The sequence below is a fragment of the Anopheles marshallii genome, chromosome 3 (genome assembly GCF_943734725.1).
Source record: "Anopheles marshallii chromosome 3, idAnoMarsDA_429_01, whole genome shotgun sequence".
Classification (NCBI taxonomy): Eukaryota; Metazoa; Arthropoda; class Insecta; order Diptera; family Culicidae; genus Anopheles; species Anopheles marshallii.
The window spans coordinates 74,180,634-74,195,602 of record NC_071327.1 but is presented as its reverse complement, the minus strand read 5'-3'; the positions used below and the strand labels follow the sequence as shown (position 1 = coordinate 74,195,602).

Below are 14,969 nucleotides of genomic sequence, written 5' to 3'. Positions count from 1 at the left end.
TGACAACGTTGTGCCATGTGAGATGAAGCTGTAGCGTATGTGTGGCTCTCTGTGTACGTGTATGTGTATGTGTCCAAGTATATAGTGTATGTGTGTGTGTGTGTATGTGTGGCGCCTGTGTACGTATGTGTGCGTATGTACGTGGAGGGTGCAAGTGAATATGTGCAAAACGGTGCGTCCCGTGTACATACCAAATACTGCACGCCAGTAAGTACTATGGTCACACAATGTTGCACAGTGCTAATGGTCATGCCGATAGAGGGAAACGATTGGAAGTTTGTGGGCAGTTTGTGAAAGTGGCCGGTTAAAGCGAAACCTTTGATGACGTACGACCGACCGACGGGCTCGATTGCATCGATTGTGATCAGTTAGAAGGTGCACTTGCAGGCAACAGTGTAAGAAGAGGAAGAAAAAGATTGGAGAAAAAAGCATAAAGAAAAATATTACACTGAAGTGACGGCATTACCATCATGGCATATGAAAATAGGATGTGGAATAGCAGAATATCGTTATTGTTGGGTTTCCTCATTTTATGGATAAGTTGTGGTAAGTAAATGTCGTATGAAACTTTATAACTTCCTCTTCTTTAAGTACTCTCTTTGGAAGCTATCTTTAATCAAACAATGTTTCACTTAAAACTGCATTGGAATTCAATTTCTTTTTAATAATTTATCTATCTTCATGGAGGCTAAGAATTCTGAGTAGTTGAAGTTTTGTGTTAATTTCACATTATCTCTTAAAACGGGGTATTTTACTTAACATCAATTTAAATAGGGAAAATAATCATTAAGTTATGAAAATTTAAATAACTTAAAACGTGGAAAGATCTCAATAATTCTTTTCCGCAATACGATAGTATATAAAGCACATATTTAGCCATTTTATTACAAACGAAAGTACAAATCATCACACAAATTGCTGAAATATTTTCATTTTGATTAGCCATTGAATATGCAAAACAGTTGATAAGAACACGAGGGATAACAAAACAACAATCCGTTCCGCTTTACGTAACACACGAACGGAAACTTTATGAAGCACTTATACAAAATTCAGCAAACGCCACCAATACGCATCAGTTCTGTGGTATGCAAAATTAATGCAAACCAGCAGAACCACCAACAATGTAAAACTAAAAATAATCTTAATCCGCACGGTCGCAGATGAAATGGAACGGCCAAAAGCAAAATCTCATTCCGGTACGCTTTGTATTGAAAATCGAAACGCAAGAACAAAACAAAATCGTTTCATCGCTGAATTATTCAGCCGGGCGAAAAAATAAACACAAAACCAAACCGATCTCGATGGCTATCGAAACTATTGCACCGGGCAGTCACAGTCAGCAGAAGTGATGAAATCGGGACTGGCGGTTATTGGATTCTTTCGTGGTTTCGGAGAAATCGAGCGAACCGAATCCCGTAGCGTAATCGGGTGACATTTTCGGGGTAGGTTTGCTTTTGCATGTGAAATAGTGCACCGGTCGCTTCCTTCGCAAGTCGCATGCTGTACGCGACGCAGTGAGGAAATACACAACCGGAGTCTTGCGCCCCGTATCCTGCGGCGTACCGACCAACGTATCGTCGGAAGACATTTATTGGCAAGATGTACCGCATGCTGAACATTCGCCGCTTGTGTTCCGGGATTGTGGCGGTGGCACTGCCAAGAGCCAAACGGATCGGTTCGGCAAGGAACAATATCGTTCGTACATTCGGTGATGGAGAGTTTAAACGAGACACCGGAATACGGTTTGCCCTAACAATGCTCACTTGCCTCACGTTCCGTGACACCGCAATCGCGCCGTATTGCGTAACGCACAGTTGGTGTGTAGCAGTGCTTCCTGCTGTTTGATATCGTTTCTGTGATTTGTTGGTAAATCATATCGCTCCATGGGGCAATTGCCCATTTCGCTATTGTCTGTGAGTGAATGCAATAGTTCCAGGAATTGAAAAATGAAATCATAATCACAAACTGGAATACAATTTAAATTAAATGCCTCTTTAGATTGTAACTTTTGAGGTTTCTAAAAACATTAGATTGTGTCTCGAATTATTCATAGCTGTAAGAGGAAATCGATAATAAACCGTTTTCATTTGTTTTTGCTATAATGCAACTTTGCGCTGGTTTATGCACAAACAGACAATATTGCTCAATTAACTCGTTGTAAAATCTGTTCGATAAAATGATGAAGAAGAGATTACAATGTTTCAGTTTCGTAGCATTATAAATGTTCTACCATCAGGCATTATTTGACATTTAATGAACAAAATAACTACGATGAGTGTAATTGAATTCCTCATATTGGACAATTTTGGCCAGAGTGCATATCATGAAAATGTTCGAAATGTAATGAGTTAACGCGAATGCAACGATCAGTGTTAGGCTTTAGTCATCAGCATTCTTCGTCTATAACTCTTTTTCAATCCCTTGATATTTATCTATTAAAATGGCGTGGATGGAATAGTTTTGTTACCCATGTTTTGGTTTATGGTAACTCTTCCACAACAACTGCCAGATTTCTGATAGTAGATTTCTGAACTAAATATGTTCTGCTATCAGTGTACTTTCTAAAATCTACGTAAAATTCTACAATACCCGGGATTTTAATATCCTTGGTGACTGGTGGACGACGATATAATGAATTCTAATTATCCTCAAGCTTCGATTGACATGAGGTTATCATCATACACAACGTATTTAGCTGCATACTAGTTTGAGATTCCTGAACCTCGCTTCAGTTTATATTTAGAATATCTCCACTGCATTATTTCTATCCCAAAATGGAACCTTGTATTTTACTAAGGGTTATCTAAGGGTTTTGCCCTAAAAAATCTATCCATCCAACAATAAGGCAGCCCGTGGTCGAACCAGCTGTACAAACACTCGACGAAAGTGTTGCCGGTTGTAAAAGGTTCCGAGAGCGAAACACCGGAAGCATACAGCATCCCAATGGATCCCGCCTTCCTCCGCGCTTTTCCAGAATTGGCTGACATTTGATTCCATTCGCTTCGGCCTGCTAAATCTGCTTTCCTAAACTGACTGCTAATATGTTTATACGCCTGCGGAGCACTAAGCCGCCCACTAGAGACAAACGGCTACGGCATCGGCAGTATTGCCTCAAATAATGGAAGCGCAAAGTGAACGAACCGATTTGCTTTTCTCTGCTGGGGCTGCAGTCGGGGAAAAAAACAAAGCATTATAAACTCCTGCTTGAGAAATTCACTTTCCCGCTATCGCATTGCGAACGTCTTGTGCTTTGTAACCGCATTTTGTCGCTTGTTCCCGCTCCCGCGGGGATGAACGGCAAGGGTGTGTATTTGTGAGTTGGACGTGAAGTTCGAAGTTGAAGCTGTAACGCTCGCCACCGTTCTAGCATTGCAGCGTCGTACAGTGAATTCTTAAGCGTGCCAAGACAAATATTTGTTAAGAAAACAAACGTCTATCGCAGGTCTAGCTCACCCACGAAGCTTGAAGGATTTAACCGTTTTTTCATGAGATTAATTTTGTATCTCTTCGATGCTTTATGTTGGGATTTTTGTTTCAATTACATGAATGTTGGGTAATTGTAAAGATTTGAAATAAAATTTTTTCACATGTGAGCATTACATTCGGATTTACGTCGAAATAATTTTTTTCATGATGACCGTTTTTTTACTTTTAGTGGTTGCTTTTTTGGAAAAGCTTTTACTGAAATTTGACAAACGAGAATTTGAATTTCAAGGGTATTTTCCAATGGACTGAAATTTAAACTTCAAATCACACTGCTTCAGAACGGAAGTACGTACGCAAAATGTCATTAAATGGCTTATACTGAAAATGTACAGAAACTTTTATTACCTTTATTTTTTATGAAATTTTAAATTGTATCATGTACACAAACGCAACGTTACGGATTGCTGTGTGTAATAATATCGACACGAACTTGCCAATAACTGCATGACAAAAGATCATAAAATTTTGACTGTACAGTCACACTCAACCCGCATTCGGGAGCTACAAGCCTTCGCATTCATCTTGTCGCTTAAAATCGAAATAAGCACCAACCGAAAAGATAACAAAAAATAAAACCAAACGCGATTCAATTCCATAGCGACCCGGCGGTGAAAAAAAGGGGTTTGATGTTATTCGAGGGATGGCAATTTTATTTATGATTTGCACTGCGCTTTGACGCGTCCAATCCGCAACCCGTCCCAGTTTGGGGCTGGTGAGAAGCTCATAAAACCGTCAACAACCGACCGCAACCGGCACCGGAGCATCTTGCGGAGCAAGGGCAGACGCGTGGTCGTGCGCGCCCGGCAAAACGTAGGCTGGCGTGATCGAAACAAAGTGCTATGGGGACTTACTATCTGCTGTCTTTGTGTGGCTGTGTGCGTGTATCGCGTTGTCAAGGAACGGGAAAACAATTTTCTTATCCGCCGCTCTCGCATTGGGCCGCACATTGTGTGTAGATGGTTGGTGCAAGTAAATTTCCCATCGGACCAACTCGGTTTTACCATGCTGCCCCGGTTTTCGCCTGCTTTTGTTCGGCATGCAAAAGCAAATAACGAAACAAAAAAGTTGGAGGATGGTTCAGCTTCATTGTGCGGTGCGAGAGGTTTGCTTACCGTTTTGTGTTGTTGAGCATTTTTCGCATTTTTGATTCATTTTTTTGTTGTTGTCTTTCTCCATTTCTGATAACGACTCGCCTACGTTCGTAAAGCGTACAGGCCCATCGAAATCAAACCTGCCAGGCTGCCGGCCCGACCCGGAGACGAACGTGAAGCGAAAACTTTTTAAATTAAGCGATTCCAGCAAGAGATTGTCGGTGAAATTTATGTATATTAAACACCAAATCGTTGCCGGGAGGCACAATCAGCTGAGGCAAATGAAGAGGAAAACAAAAAAAAAACATGGCGAAAAGAAATTAAAAGACATTTGGTCGGTGTGTGTTACAGCGATTAGACACGGAATCGGCTAAAGTGTTTCCTGGAATTCATTGATTGACAATCATTTAAAATAATTTAAAAATCGATTGAATTGAATTTTTGAGATTTAAATTGTTTCAAAGCAAGTATGATGTACTGGACGATTCTCAAAATGAGAATTTTGAAATAAACATGTAGAATAGTCTTTCCTAAAAATCTTCCATTAATGCTTTAATTTTTAATGTAATTATTTAAATAATTTGCATTGTTTAATCACTTGCCCTAGTTAGTTGTTAACCAAATGCGAGTTTAATTAAACAAAATGCAAAACACAACAAACCACAACACAAAAAGGATAACTTTGTGGAAAAATTTCACGAACTTATCCTACGTTTTAGATATTTTCTAAAGACGTACATCAAACCTTTGAAAGCTTCATCCGTAACAAACACCGATGAAAGGAAACGGATCCAATTATCGATAGCAAAAGATGAGATGTATTTTCTTCCATTCTTCGAAGCCGTTTCATCTAGGTGCACCAGGACAATTCTTCAACACCCATTTCCTGGTGGATAAGTGAAGCTCGTTGTGAAAAGCATATTCAAGACTATTTTTAACACCTTCGACGAAATGCGATACTTGTTTGGGAAAGCACGCCTCTGAGCAACGGAGAACAGAAAGGAAAAAGAGGAAATACTGTGAAATATAGTTTATGTAAGGGTTGAAATCATAATTGTTTGTTGGGAGAATTTAAACCCTTTCTAACAAGGATTTGTTGGGTTTTTTTTCCAAACATTGTTTGTATTTTGCATTCTTCAATAAAATTCACTTCATTTGTGCAGCCTCTAGGGGCTATCGAGTGGCCATCGTTACACCGAGCACTGAATATTCATCCATTGTAGAAGCAACCTTCCCCTGCTCCGTCGAAGGCATGCCAGAATATGCAATTTATTCATTTGATGTCACGTGCAGCATGAATGATATATTATTCAGCAAATATTTACCCCCATGCTCAGCTATTTGCAGCTATTTTGCACACTGGAAACTTTCCGGGAGCTGACCATTTTTGACCGATTCTCCGGGTTTTCTTGTGATGTATTCCTAGATTTTGTATTGTCACCAACGTGCGATCTTTCACCTGGTTTGAAAGGGGACAGGCTGGTGAAAGAAAATTCTCCGGTGGTGGTAGTTTTCCTGCTACCGTTTTGCCTTTCTATTCCCACTTTCCAACATCCTTCGGCATTTGCACCGGTAGTGGACGCTTTCTCCCCGAAACGATGGACGTGTCATTACCACGGGCAGACACATACATACACACGACTACGGCCACACATGCTCACTCAAGTGCTGCTCGTGTCTGCGTCCGGGATACTTGTGATTTTTACTGAGATTTTCTCAGTACCATCTCTGGAAGGATAAATACTAAAGCAGTCGTTGCTTCCGAAGCCTTGCTCGCTTCGCTTTTCCTTCCTACCCCTTGGGTAACACGAGTTAGCCAATCACAAACCGTGCTGAAACTCGAGAAAGAAAACGAAAGTCCTTTCGATGCGGCCGGGACGATCGGATACACACCATCGTGAGCTTCCTGCTCCGGAACGGAATGACATCACGTAAACGAAATGATGTTGCTTAACGGGTGATTGGATTGTGGAGAAATGCTTTGTTAATTCTTGACGTTCCCTTCTTTTTCCCTTTTGGCCATGGGCACATCTCGAAACGAAAGTGGGAAACACAAGGATCTCTCCAGAGTGTATGATTGTTTTCCACTTTGTGCGTGATTCTTATTTTCTACCACTTCGGCTTTCGACTCTGGTTGGCAGTGTTGGGAGGCACGTGCCGCGGATGGTGCGATTGTAACTAATTCCATTACCGAAAATTGTCACCACGAAAGCTATGTTAAGTTATGGGTTTTTGTTTTCCTTTCATAAGGTACGACAGAATGCTTAAATCTAGCAAGTCAATCAATGCCTGCATGTGATGATCTTCCACAATAGTCAATAGGATATCTGTCATTCTGTAATGGTTTATTACAAATTGATGCCTGCTGTGAGAACACCGAGCTTTTTTTTGGTGCGAAATCTGTTCCACATGGATTCTGCAACCACATGCTTTTGTTTCCGGATTACACCATCTCCGCCTCCGTTTCCTACTGGCAGTACTGGAAGCTACGTTGGGTGGGAGAAAGTCCTCAAAACTTACTTCATGTTACACATGGGCAATGAAAATTTATGAACAGCGAATACCCGCTCGTAGCGGAAAGGTTACGCTCAATGGCACGGAACTGTCAAACGAGCAGCAACACAACCATGTCCTCACCGTCCCAGGGCGCGTTCCTTCGACAATCTACCCACACCAGCTTTGCAAATGGTTGCAACCCAAACCGCGAGACTTTTCCCAACTTTTGCCGCGACACGCTGGTTCTGGTGGCCGTGTTGCTTGGGTGTCGCCTGGGGCTTCTTTATCATTCGTCTTATCGTAATCTGGAATCGCGCGCTTGGCTGTCTTACACGCTCCGGTGAAAGTTGGCTGTACTGTTGCTACTCGGTGGGAACGTACGCTGCTAGCACATTAGCACGATCGGAAGGTATTCTATTGGACAAAATTTAAATATAGAAAAAAAATGTATCAAACTGTTTATAACAATGTCAAACTTTTATTAATTAGAATTTGTGATGAAATATTCATCATAATTTTCAATTAATTGACATGACTTTTCATAAATTTGCGTGAAGAAATTTTACTTTGGTTTTCAAAAATATTAAACATATTTTTCTAAATGTTATTTTTACAATTTCTCAAGAATATTATTGTTGAAGTTTTCCACTTTTTAATACTTATCCATTACGCTCTTTTCTTTTTACCATCAAACGATTCGATGTGTTATGCTGGAAGTTCATCACTGTTGTACTGTTTACCAAATTCTTCCCGAGCCAAAAGCACTACTAATCCCTCCACCGTGCGACACCTAGCGGTTAAACTCGGTATCACCACCGCCGAGAGACCCGCTTGTTTGGGCAATGTTCTTTGTCAAAGTTGTTTGATTTTTGGACATTTATTATTCCCACAGCAGCCGACCGTCGGCGTCGTGGCCATATCCTCGCATTTGTTCGTTTTGGTTGTTGTTTATTTTTTTATTTCGTTTCCTTCTTATTACTCTCCATCTCGCCCCGCGATGGCTGCAGTGGTTCACGGTTTGGTGGAGAGATGTGTACCGAATTTTCATGTTTTTTTTGCTGTCTTGTTGGTATGCTCTCGTGGAATTGAATACAGTCACTAGATCTAGCGTATTTTGTTGTGTCCGTGCTTCGGTCCCCCCATCATTTGCGATCGTCGCACACGCTGGCGGTACAAATAAGATCAACCAAGTGACACAGCCTTCGACAAGAAACAATAAAACGAAAGCAATAAAGCCGACCAAACCCCGGTGTACACTAGCGCGGGACGGTCCCAGCGAATGGGACGAGAATCACGGCAGAAATTAAGTTTGTTTTCCTGTTGCGACCAGCCACGGATACGGGAATGTTCCCGGGAAATCGGTGGGAAAAGCGGAGAGCCCTAGCCTTTCCCGAGGGCTATGAATCGGTGGTGTTTATTTTTGTTTGCACCATTTTTTTCTTCTTGTTGTTGCCCCAAACCGTTTGCCCGAATATGTGCCTCCAAGGAGCAATCAATTAGGTGGCTTCTATCTTTTTATGCTGTTTACTGTTTTCGTGTTAGCTTTGTCCCTCCCGAGGGCCTCACCTTTCGGTACACGGGGTAAAGATTCTCGTGTGCTCCGGAGTTCGGAGTGCTTTGGACACGGTACGGTCGGTCGTTTTGCCTTCGGACATTGTTTGCCACCGTGCTGCGCCGTGCTCAGGTGATGATTGCAATAACGTTGCACATTGGGCAATAAACGCTGGTGAACCTCACGGGGAAGATGTGCTTCACAGCTAAATGTTGATTGCTTATAAGGGATTGGTCAATTTGGTGTTGGGGACACAAGACAAGAAAAAGTTCTAATACCGGCCAGGGCAATTGCTTTGAGGTGCATGTATTATTCATGGCTCAGAGTAAACACTTGCCATAATATTTTTGCATCGCTGGAAAGGAACTACCAAGCGATTCCTTACCTTTCATCTTACCGATCTGCGTAATGTTGGAGTTTGGAAAAACTTTCCGTAAGATTTGTCCCCATTCTGACTTCCCTGTTTTCCAGGCTAACAATTTTGTACCGGTCGTTTAATTTTCATCTGCCTAATTGCGCGTTAAAATGAATACCACGTGCGCCAACAAAGGGCCGCCGGAACGTCCCAAGCCCGTACTCGTACCCGCCCCGTGTTACTTCCACAGGTGGTTTTTTGCTGTGCGAAACAAACAATGGATTTTGCTCAAACATTGTCGGCGAGCGATTTTCTTCGCCAAACAAAAGCCGTCCGTATACCGCATAGCCGCGCACCGTGCAGCTGAAACCCTGGACCGACTGGCAGGAGTACTTATTTTTCCACACTGAGCACCGAGGGAAATCAAGCTGGCGAAGATGCGAAGCGAACGGTGAGCGAACAGTTTGTGTGTGTGCAATGTGATTTACCATCCTGTGACGGTCTATTAAGCTAATACACGGCACCGGTACGAGCCCCAAAGGAGACAAAACATACCAAAACATACACAGAGAAAATCGTTCGTATTTCTTTGGCAAACTGTCCATCCAACCGTCCAAACGGGGAGATGTCCTACCGTTGTGTCGTGTCTTATTCGTGCATTTGCTTTGATGATATTAGGGTTTTTTTTTATTGAGTGGTAAGGTAGCACGCTGAATGTTGTATTTCTTTTGCTCGGGATAATGTACTGTATGCGGCAAGCCTTTCAACTAGTATCGCCAACAAAGGAGTTAGTATCTTGGGTGCCTGCGAGCTGAGTTCGAACGATTTCTTTTGACGAGTTCATTGTTCGTGACTGAACGTAATGAGATGCAGGATAGTAAAAAGTCTTTTAATTGGTTTCTTTTGTTATCGTCTACTTACCTTCCAATGTTGCTCAATGAGAGAATGAAATATAGAGATAAGACTCCTTTCTTAAATATCCTACATAATCTTGCATATAATTGTTTTAAATTCTTCTAAGATGTTTGTAACAAAGGTAAAGGTTCTTACCGTCGTACGATACAACTGTGAAGACACAACACATGAGCGATTTGCGAAGGAACGAAGCCCAACGTCGACTTGTTTCGACTAATCCCTTTCTTAACCGTGCATAACGCTTACCAGCGTGGCAGGAAGCTTTCGCTGCCGTGGATGAAGAAAATGCCAATCCGCCGCTAGGCAATCTTGCCGACGAATGCTAACGACCTGCAAAAGCGAAAAGGCACATCAATCAATCATCTTAACAGACTCGCAAAGCACCACCGCGAACACCGTCCCGGAGAGTGTTGGGCTTGCAAAAACATCTTAAGCAAAGTTGTCCAAACTTATCCCAATGCTAAACCCCCCAGCGTTCCGAGTATGGGAAAGAGTTTCCGACGATGAGCCGACAATTTGGTGCCTGCTGACTGCTGTATTGCCGGTGCCTTCAGCTTGGACCCGACGTTCATCAATCACGACCAAAAAAAAAAACCACCAGAAAACCAGAGCGTTAGTTCTCGGCCAACCCAGTTGGAGCCGAGCTTCCGAGGGGGTGCACAAATTTCTCTCTGCCAGACTAATGGCTGTCATTCAACGTTGACACGTATCACATGTGTGCGGTTTTTGGGGCGGCAAGGTGCTTTGACCTGTGGTATTTGATCCGAGACCGGCGGTGAAGCGTATCGGATGTGTTCTCGTAATGGAACGGATAAGGGCACAGTCGGGTGTCCAATTATTGTAAACGAAGGATGCTAATGCAACTGAACCCTTGCTGCCGATCGGCTTAGCTGCGGAGAGATTCCGAAAGGATTGCAATTCCGGGGGTTTCCAAGTGATGAAGATAATGGGCAGACCCGGCATAAGATATTCATGAAAAAAGTACTCAATTTGTAAATTGTCTTTTAGACGGGTTGAACAGCTGCTTGGAAGAATAGTATGAAAAAAGTTTGTAGGAAGTGCAATTCAGTAGTGTGAAATTAGTTACAAATCTTTAAAATGGCCGACAATTGTTGAATTACATCTTTTGCCTCTCTTAATGTGATCGGGGGGATTGAGAAATACGGTTTATGTAAAAAAATATCATAAATTGAAAATTTAATGCAAAAAATGTACGTGTGGAATACATTATGAACAATATCTCAAAGCCCGGCGTGCACATCAGCTTTTCCGGAACGCTTTAAGAAATTGACAAGCCTACGCTTCCCCTTGGGAAGAAAACAATCATGGATAGAAAGCCAACTACGTGGAAAGCAAGTGAAAGCGAAAGGAAAACATATTATTAAGGATAATGCGATTTTTATGATGAGGAACAATTCCGGCCAACGAGCGATCACTTCCCATGCCAGAGCGGCGCCGGTTGTGTCCCCAGAGCGCTATGCTCTGGAAGAAAGGTCCCACACAACCTCGACCTTCTCGAGCCACGAGCCTGGTGATCCGAGAGCCACTCCGACACTGGATGGAAGAGATAAAATAAATGGAACAACAAGTACTCCCATTTTCCCATCGCTGGGAAAGATTTACGAAATTCAATTTTGTAACCCCACGCGAAGGCTTGAAGTATTGGTCACAAATGTTTTCGCTGCTGATACGGCACACAGGGCACCGTAATGGGAAAAGTAAATACTTGCCGGGCACGGGATGTGTAACACACAGCTGCAGTTTGCATAAACACAATGGCAGTGAAATGGTGAAAGGATAAACGCGATAGTGTGATAATCTTTGTTAAGAGAAAGCTTTTTCCCACGCAACAGCAGCCTCGAGACGGTGGAAATGTGAAATGTGCGGTTGTTATTGCTTATTGGCTAACGTCACGGATTCAATTGAAGGCACTGCGTGTCTCTTACGAAGGTAATACAACGATGTGGAAGTGATCCTTCTCACGCAAGAAAATAATCTCTTAAAATGTGATGATAAAATGCTATTTGAATCTACAACGGTTTAAAACGGTTTATACTTCCATTGGATTGCTGACCGAGAGCGTCTTCGTTGATGAGCGAAATTGATGGACTCAGACCTTAATGTACTAAAAGAAGATTTATAGGGCAGTACTACATATTATGTGCAAAGGTGAATTAGAGCAACATGAAGAAATGGTCAATATGTTTTTTTTTTTTAATATTTGATATAATGCAGATGTTCTAGACGACTGCTGGCGTCATTCCATTGATTCGATTGCTGTACATTCTATTCTTTCTTCGAAAGTAGTAGCTCCTGACATTTTCCCTACATGTCGCCACTTTGGAGAAACTGACAAAAGGATGCCTATAATTGAGGCTGTACCGAACGCGAACAACAAACGTGTCAATGTAAGTGATGGTGAAGCCTTTTTCCAAACCATTCCACTAGAATCGGTGGAGCTCAGGAGTCAGTTTCCACATAGATGGTACGAATAGAACTCTTCGAGTACTCCATGTTCGAATCACCGTGGCAAGAAGTGGCTTCTCGAGTGAAACACAATAGCGATACGATGCTTGCTGAGGCACGCTAGGGTTGGTAGTATGAATATTTTTGCGATTGAAAATCTCAAGTTGTGATTTCTTTCTCCTCTGCTGCGCATGCATAAGCAGTACCGTTGGGCAACGGAACCATGGCCGTCAGCTCGAGTGTTTTCTACCCGCGCGAGTTGTTTCTCGTACACTTTTCGTCAATTTTTTTTTGTCTTCATTTCTTCCATCGTTTTGTGGCAAGCTGATCAATCTTGCGACACCACTCATACATCGCCTGTTTGGTGCTAGTCCGTACCAAATTGCACCCCGCAAAACGCAAGCGGTTAAAAATAAACCAAGAGTTGGCTGGTTATGTAAGGCTTCTTTATGTTAAAAGTGTTTGCGACCATCCGACAGCGGCACTGCAGCAACACTTGAGGTAGATTTTTATTCCAAACTACAAACCACAAAGATGATGTCGCCCTCGAAGATATGTATGGTTGGGTATTGAGGATGTATACAATTTTGCTTTCCAAGACTATCCAAGTGTTTTGTGCGTTCTTTGGGATCATTGTTGCGAGAAGTAATACTCAACAGAAGTAGATGGAAGGGAAAAATGGGGACAATTCTTCAATACTGTTTCTGTGGGGTTTCTTTTAACCAATAGATAAATTGAATTTGAAATTGATAGAAAGTGTAGTATTTATTCATCGAACATATCAGTTTAGAAGATTATATTAGAACATATTAGATTAGATCGAGAATGTCCAGGAAAACCGACCTCGACCAGGAAAAATCTTGCAAAGTTAATTGAAAGTAAGAGCAGAAAGTTATAAAAGTGAACTATAACTAACACGTCTTATTATTATGTATACTAATTTACTACTAATCTATTTACTAATACCTTACTATTTTGTACATTTAATAAATTCTTTGCACATGGTGATTTCAATAAAAGCTAGTGTAAAATATTTATTTATTGCTATTACTGTAATTTCAATACAATTTAGTTGATTGTAGCCTCTTTCTATTAGTTAGTCGAATGTCAGTTGAAGTATTTGATTTTTTTATTTAAGGTCTTACTCCTACAGTATTTATAAAAGATTGTTTCAAAAATATTAGATTAAAATCTTATCCCACCGTCGGTTTACATAAATTCTTTACTTCATTGCTCCTTACATAAAATATACGATTAAGTGACTCATGAGGCTACGTTTTTATTAGAAACAATTACTGCAAAAGATAAGGTGTCCTCTCAGGTCATAGTTTTCACATTTTGCGACTCAACACCCACTCAATCAACAAATTAGCGACATATCCGCTTCCCTCCATAAACTTTTCCACTTTCATTGCCCAGAACCATCATCGAGGACCTCAGTTCGATATGTGTTTTTTTTTGTCACTCGGAAATTCCTAGCACGATTTCGATGGGAAGCGCTTTCCTTGCCAGCGTAAACTTGCCACGACCAAGAGACAGCACGAAAAAAGAAACCCTGACCTCCGAAGCCCAACGATGGTTCGACGGGAACGATTCGCAACAGATGCACTGCTTGCCAAAAGTTCCCACTCCGTTTCGACACAGCCATCGGAAGTGTCACCCGGTTGGGCGTTGCTGTTTTTTATGCGTCGCTTTTGCTCAGTGCAAAAGCTTTAACTGCACACAGACACCTAGCACATGCATTTCTTTAAGATCCGGTTGTCGGAGGTTGATCCATTGGGAGGGGGGAGTGGACTTTTAGTTCCTGACCTGGGCACACCGTAACATGGCAGCAACGGGACGCGCACGTACCTAATAAAGTCACCGAGATAAAACTTCTTCGACTCGTCTCAGCGGAAGCAGCATCCGGATGTGGTGTGAGAAGCCAAAAGATGTTACTTGTTGCACATCGTACCTTGCCGGGTGGGTGACCGAGGCAACCGAGGGAACCGAGAGTTTTGTCTCATTCCGGTTACGGCTCCGAGCTCCGGTTGCTCCATCGGCGGGTATGCCGAGACCGCATCGCTTTATCACAATCTAGCAAAAGCTGAAATTTCAGATCACGCAGACCGAGTAAAGCAAAGCGGAAGTGAATCCTAGCGCATCCGCAACCGGGAGCAACGTTGTGCGGTTGCAGAAAGTGCATTTCTTTTTTTGCCCACGTCCAGATTAGCGCAGCGCAGATCGGGAGTAGATCCTTTGCGAAGCGCCCATCCGTAGTCATGGTACTAGCGAGGCTAATGTCGGTGACAAAGTGCGCTGGAAAAAGGATATCCACCCGGAAGCGAGTTTGCAAGGCACTTCGTAAAGCTTTGGTAGCGGAGAACAAATGGTGTCGCTTAATCACTCCCAATGCCGACGGTGCGCTCGCTGTAATGTGGATATTATTTTTGGCTCGATTCTGAAAAGATAAGCTCGATTCAGCAAATTTCCCATCCGCGCTACTGATTGGGCAATGCAATGTTGAGCTTTTTAATTGAAATCCTAGATAAAGTTGCAGCGACGTTATTGCATCGTATGTCTTTGGACAAAGTGCATGTTTGTTTAAGATTTTGTAGAAAATTCT

At 42.2% G+C, this 14,969-nt stretch overlaps 1 protein-coding gene across 1 annotated transcript in view; it reads left to right on the top strand.

Annotated features, from left to right (window-relative positions):
* Nucleotides 1-470: 470 nt before the first annotated feature.
* Nucleotides 471-14,969, top strand: part of LOC128712136 (cell adhesion molecule Dscam2) — an 83,817-nt gene continuing 69,318 nt past the window's right edge. Inside the window, exon 1 of the mRNA XM_053807032.1 lies at nucleotides 471-546. Coding sequence (XP_053663007.1) covers nucleotides 471-546 — 76 coding nt within the window. The remainder of the gene's footprint in view (nucleotides 547-14,969) is intronic.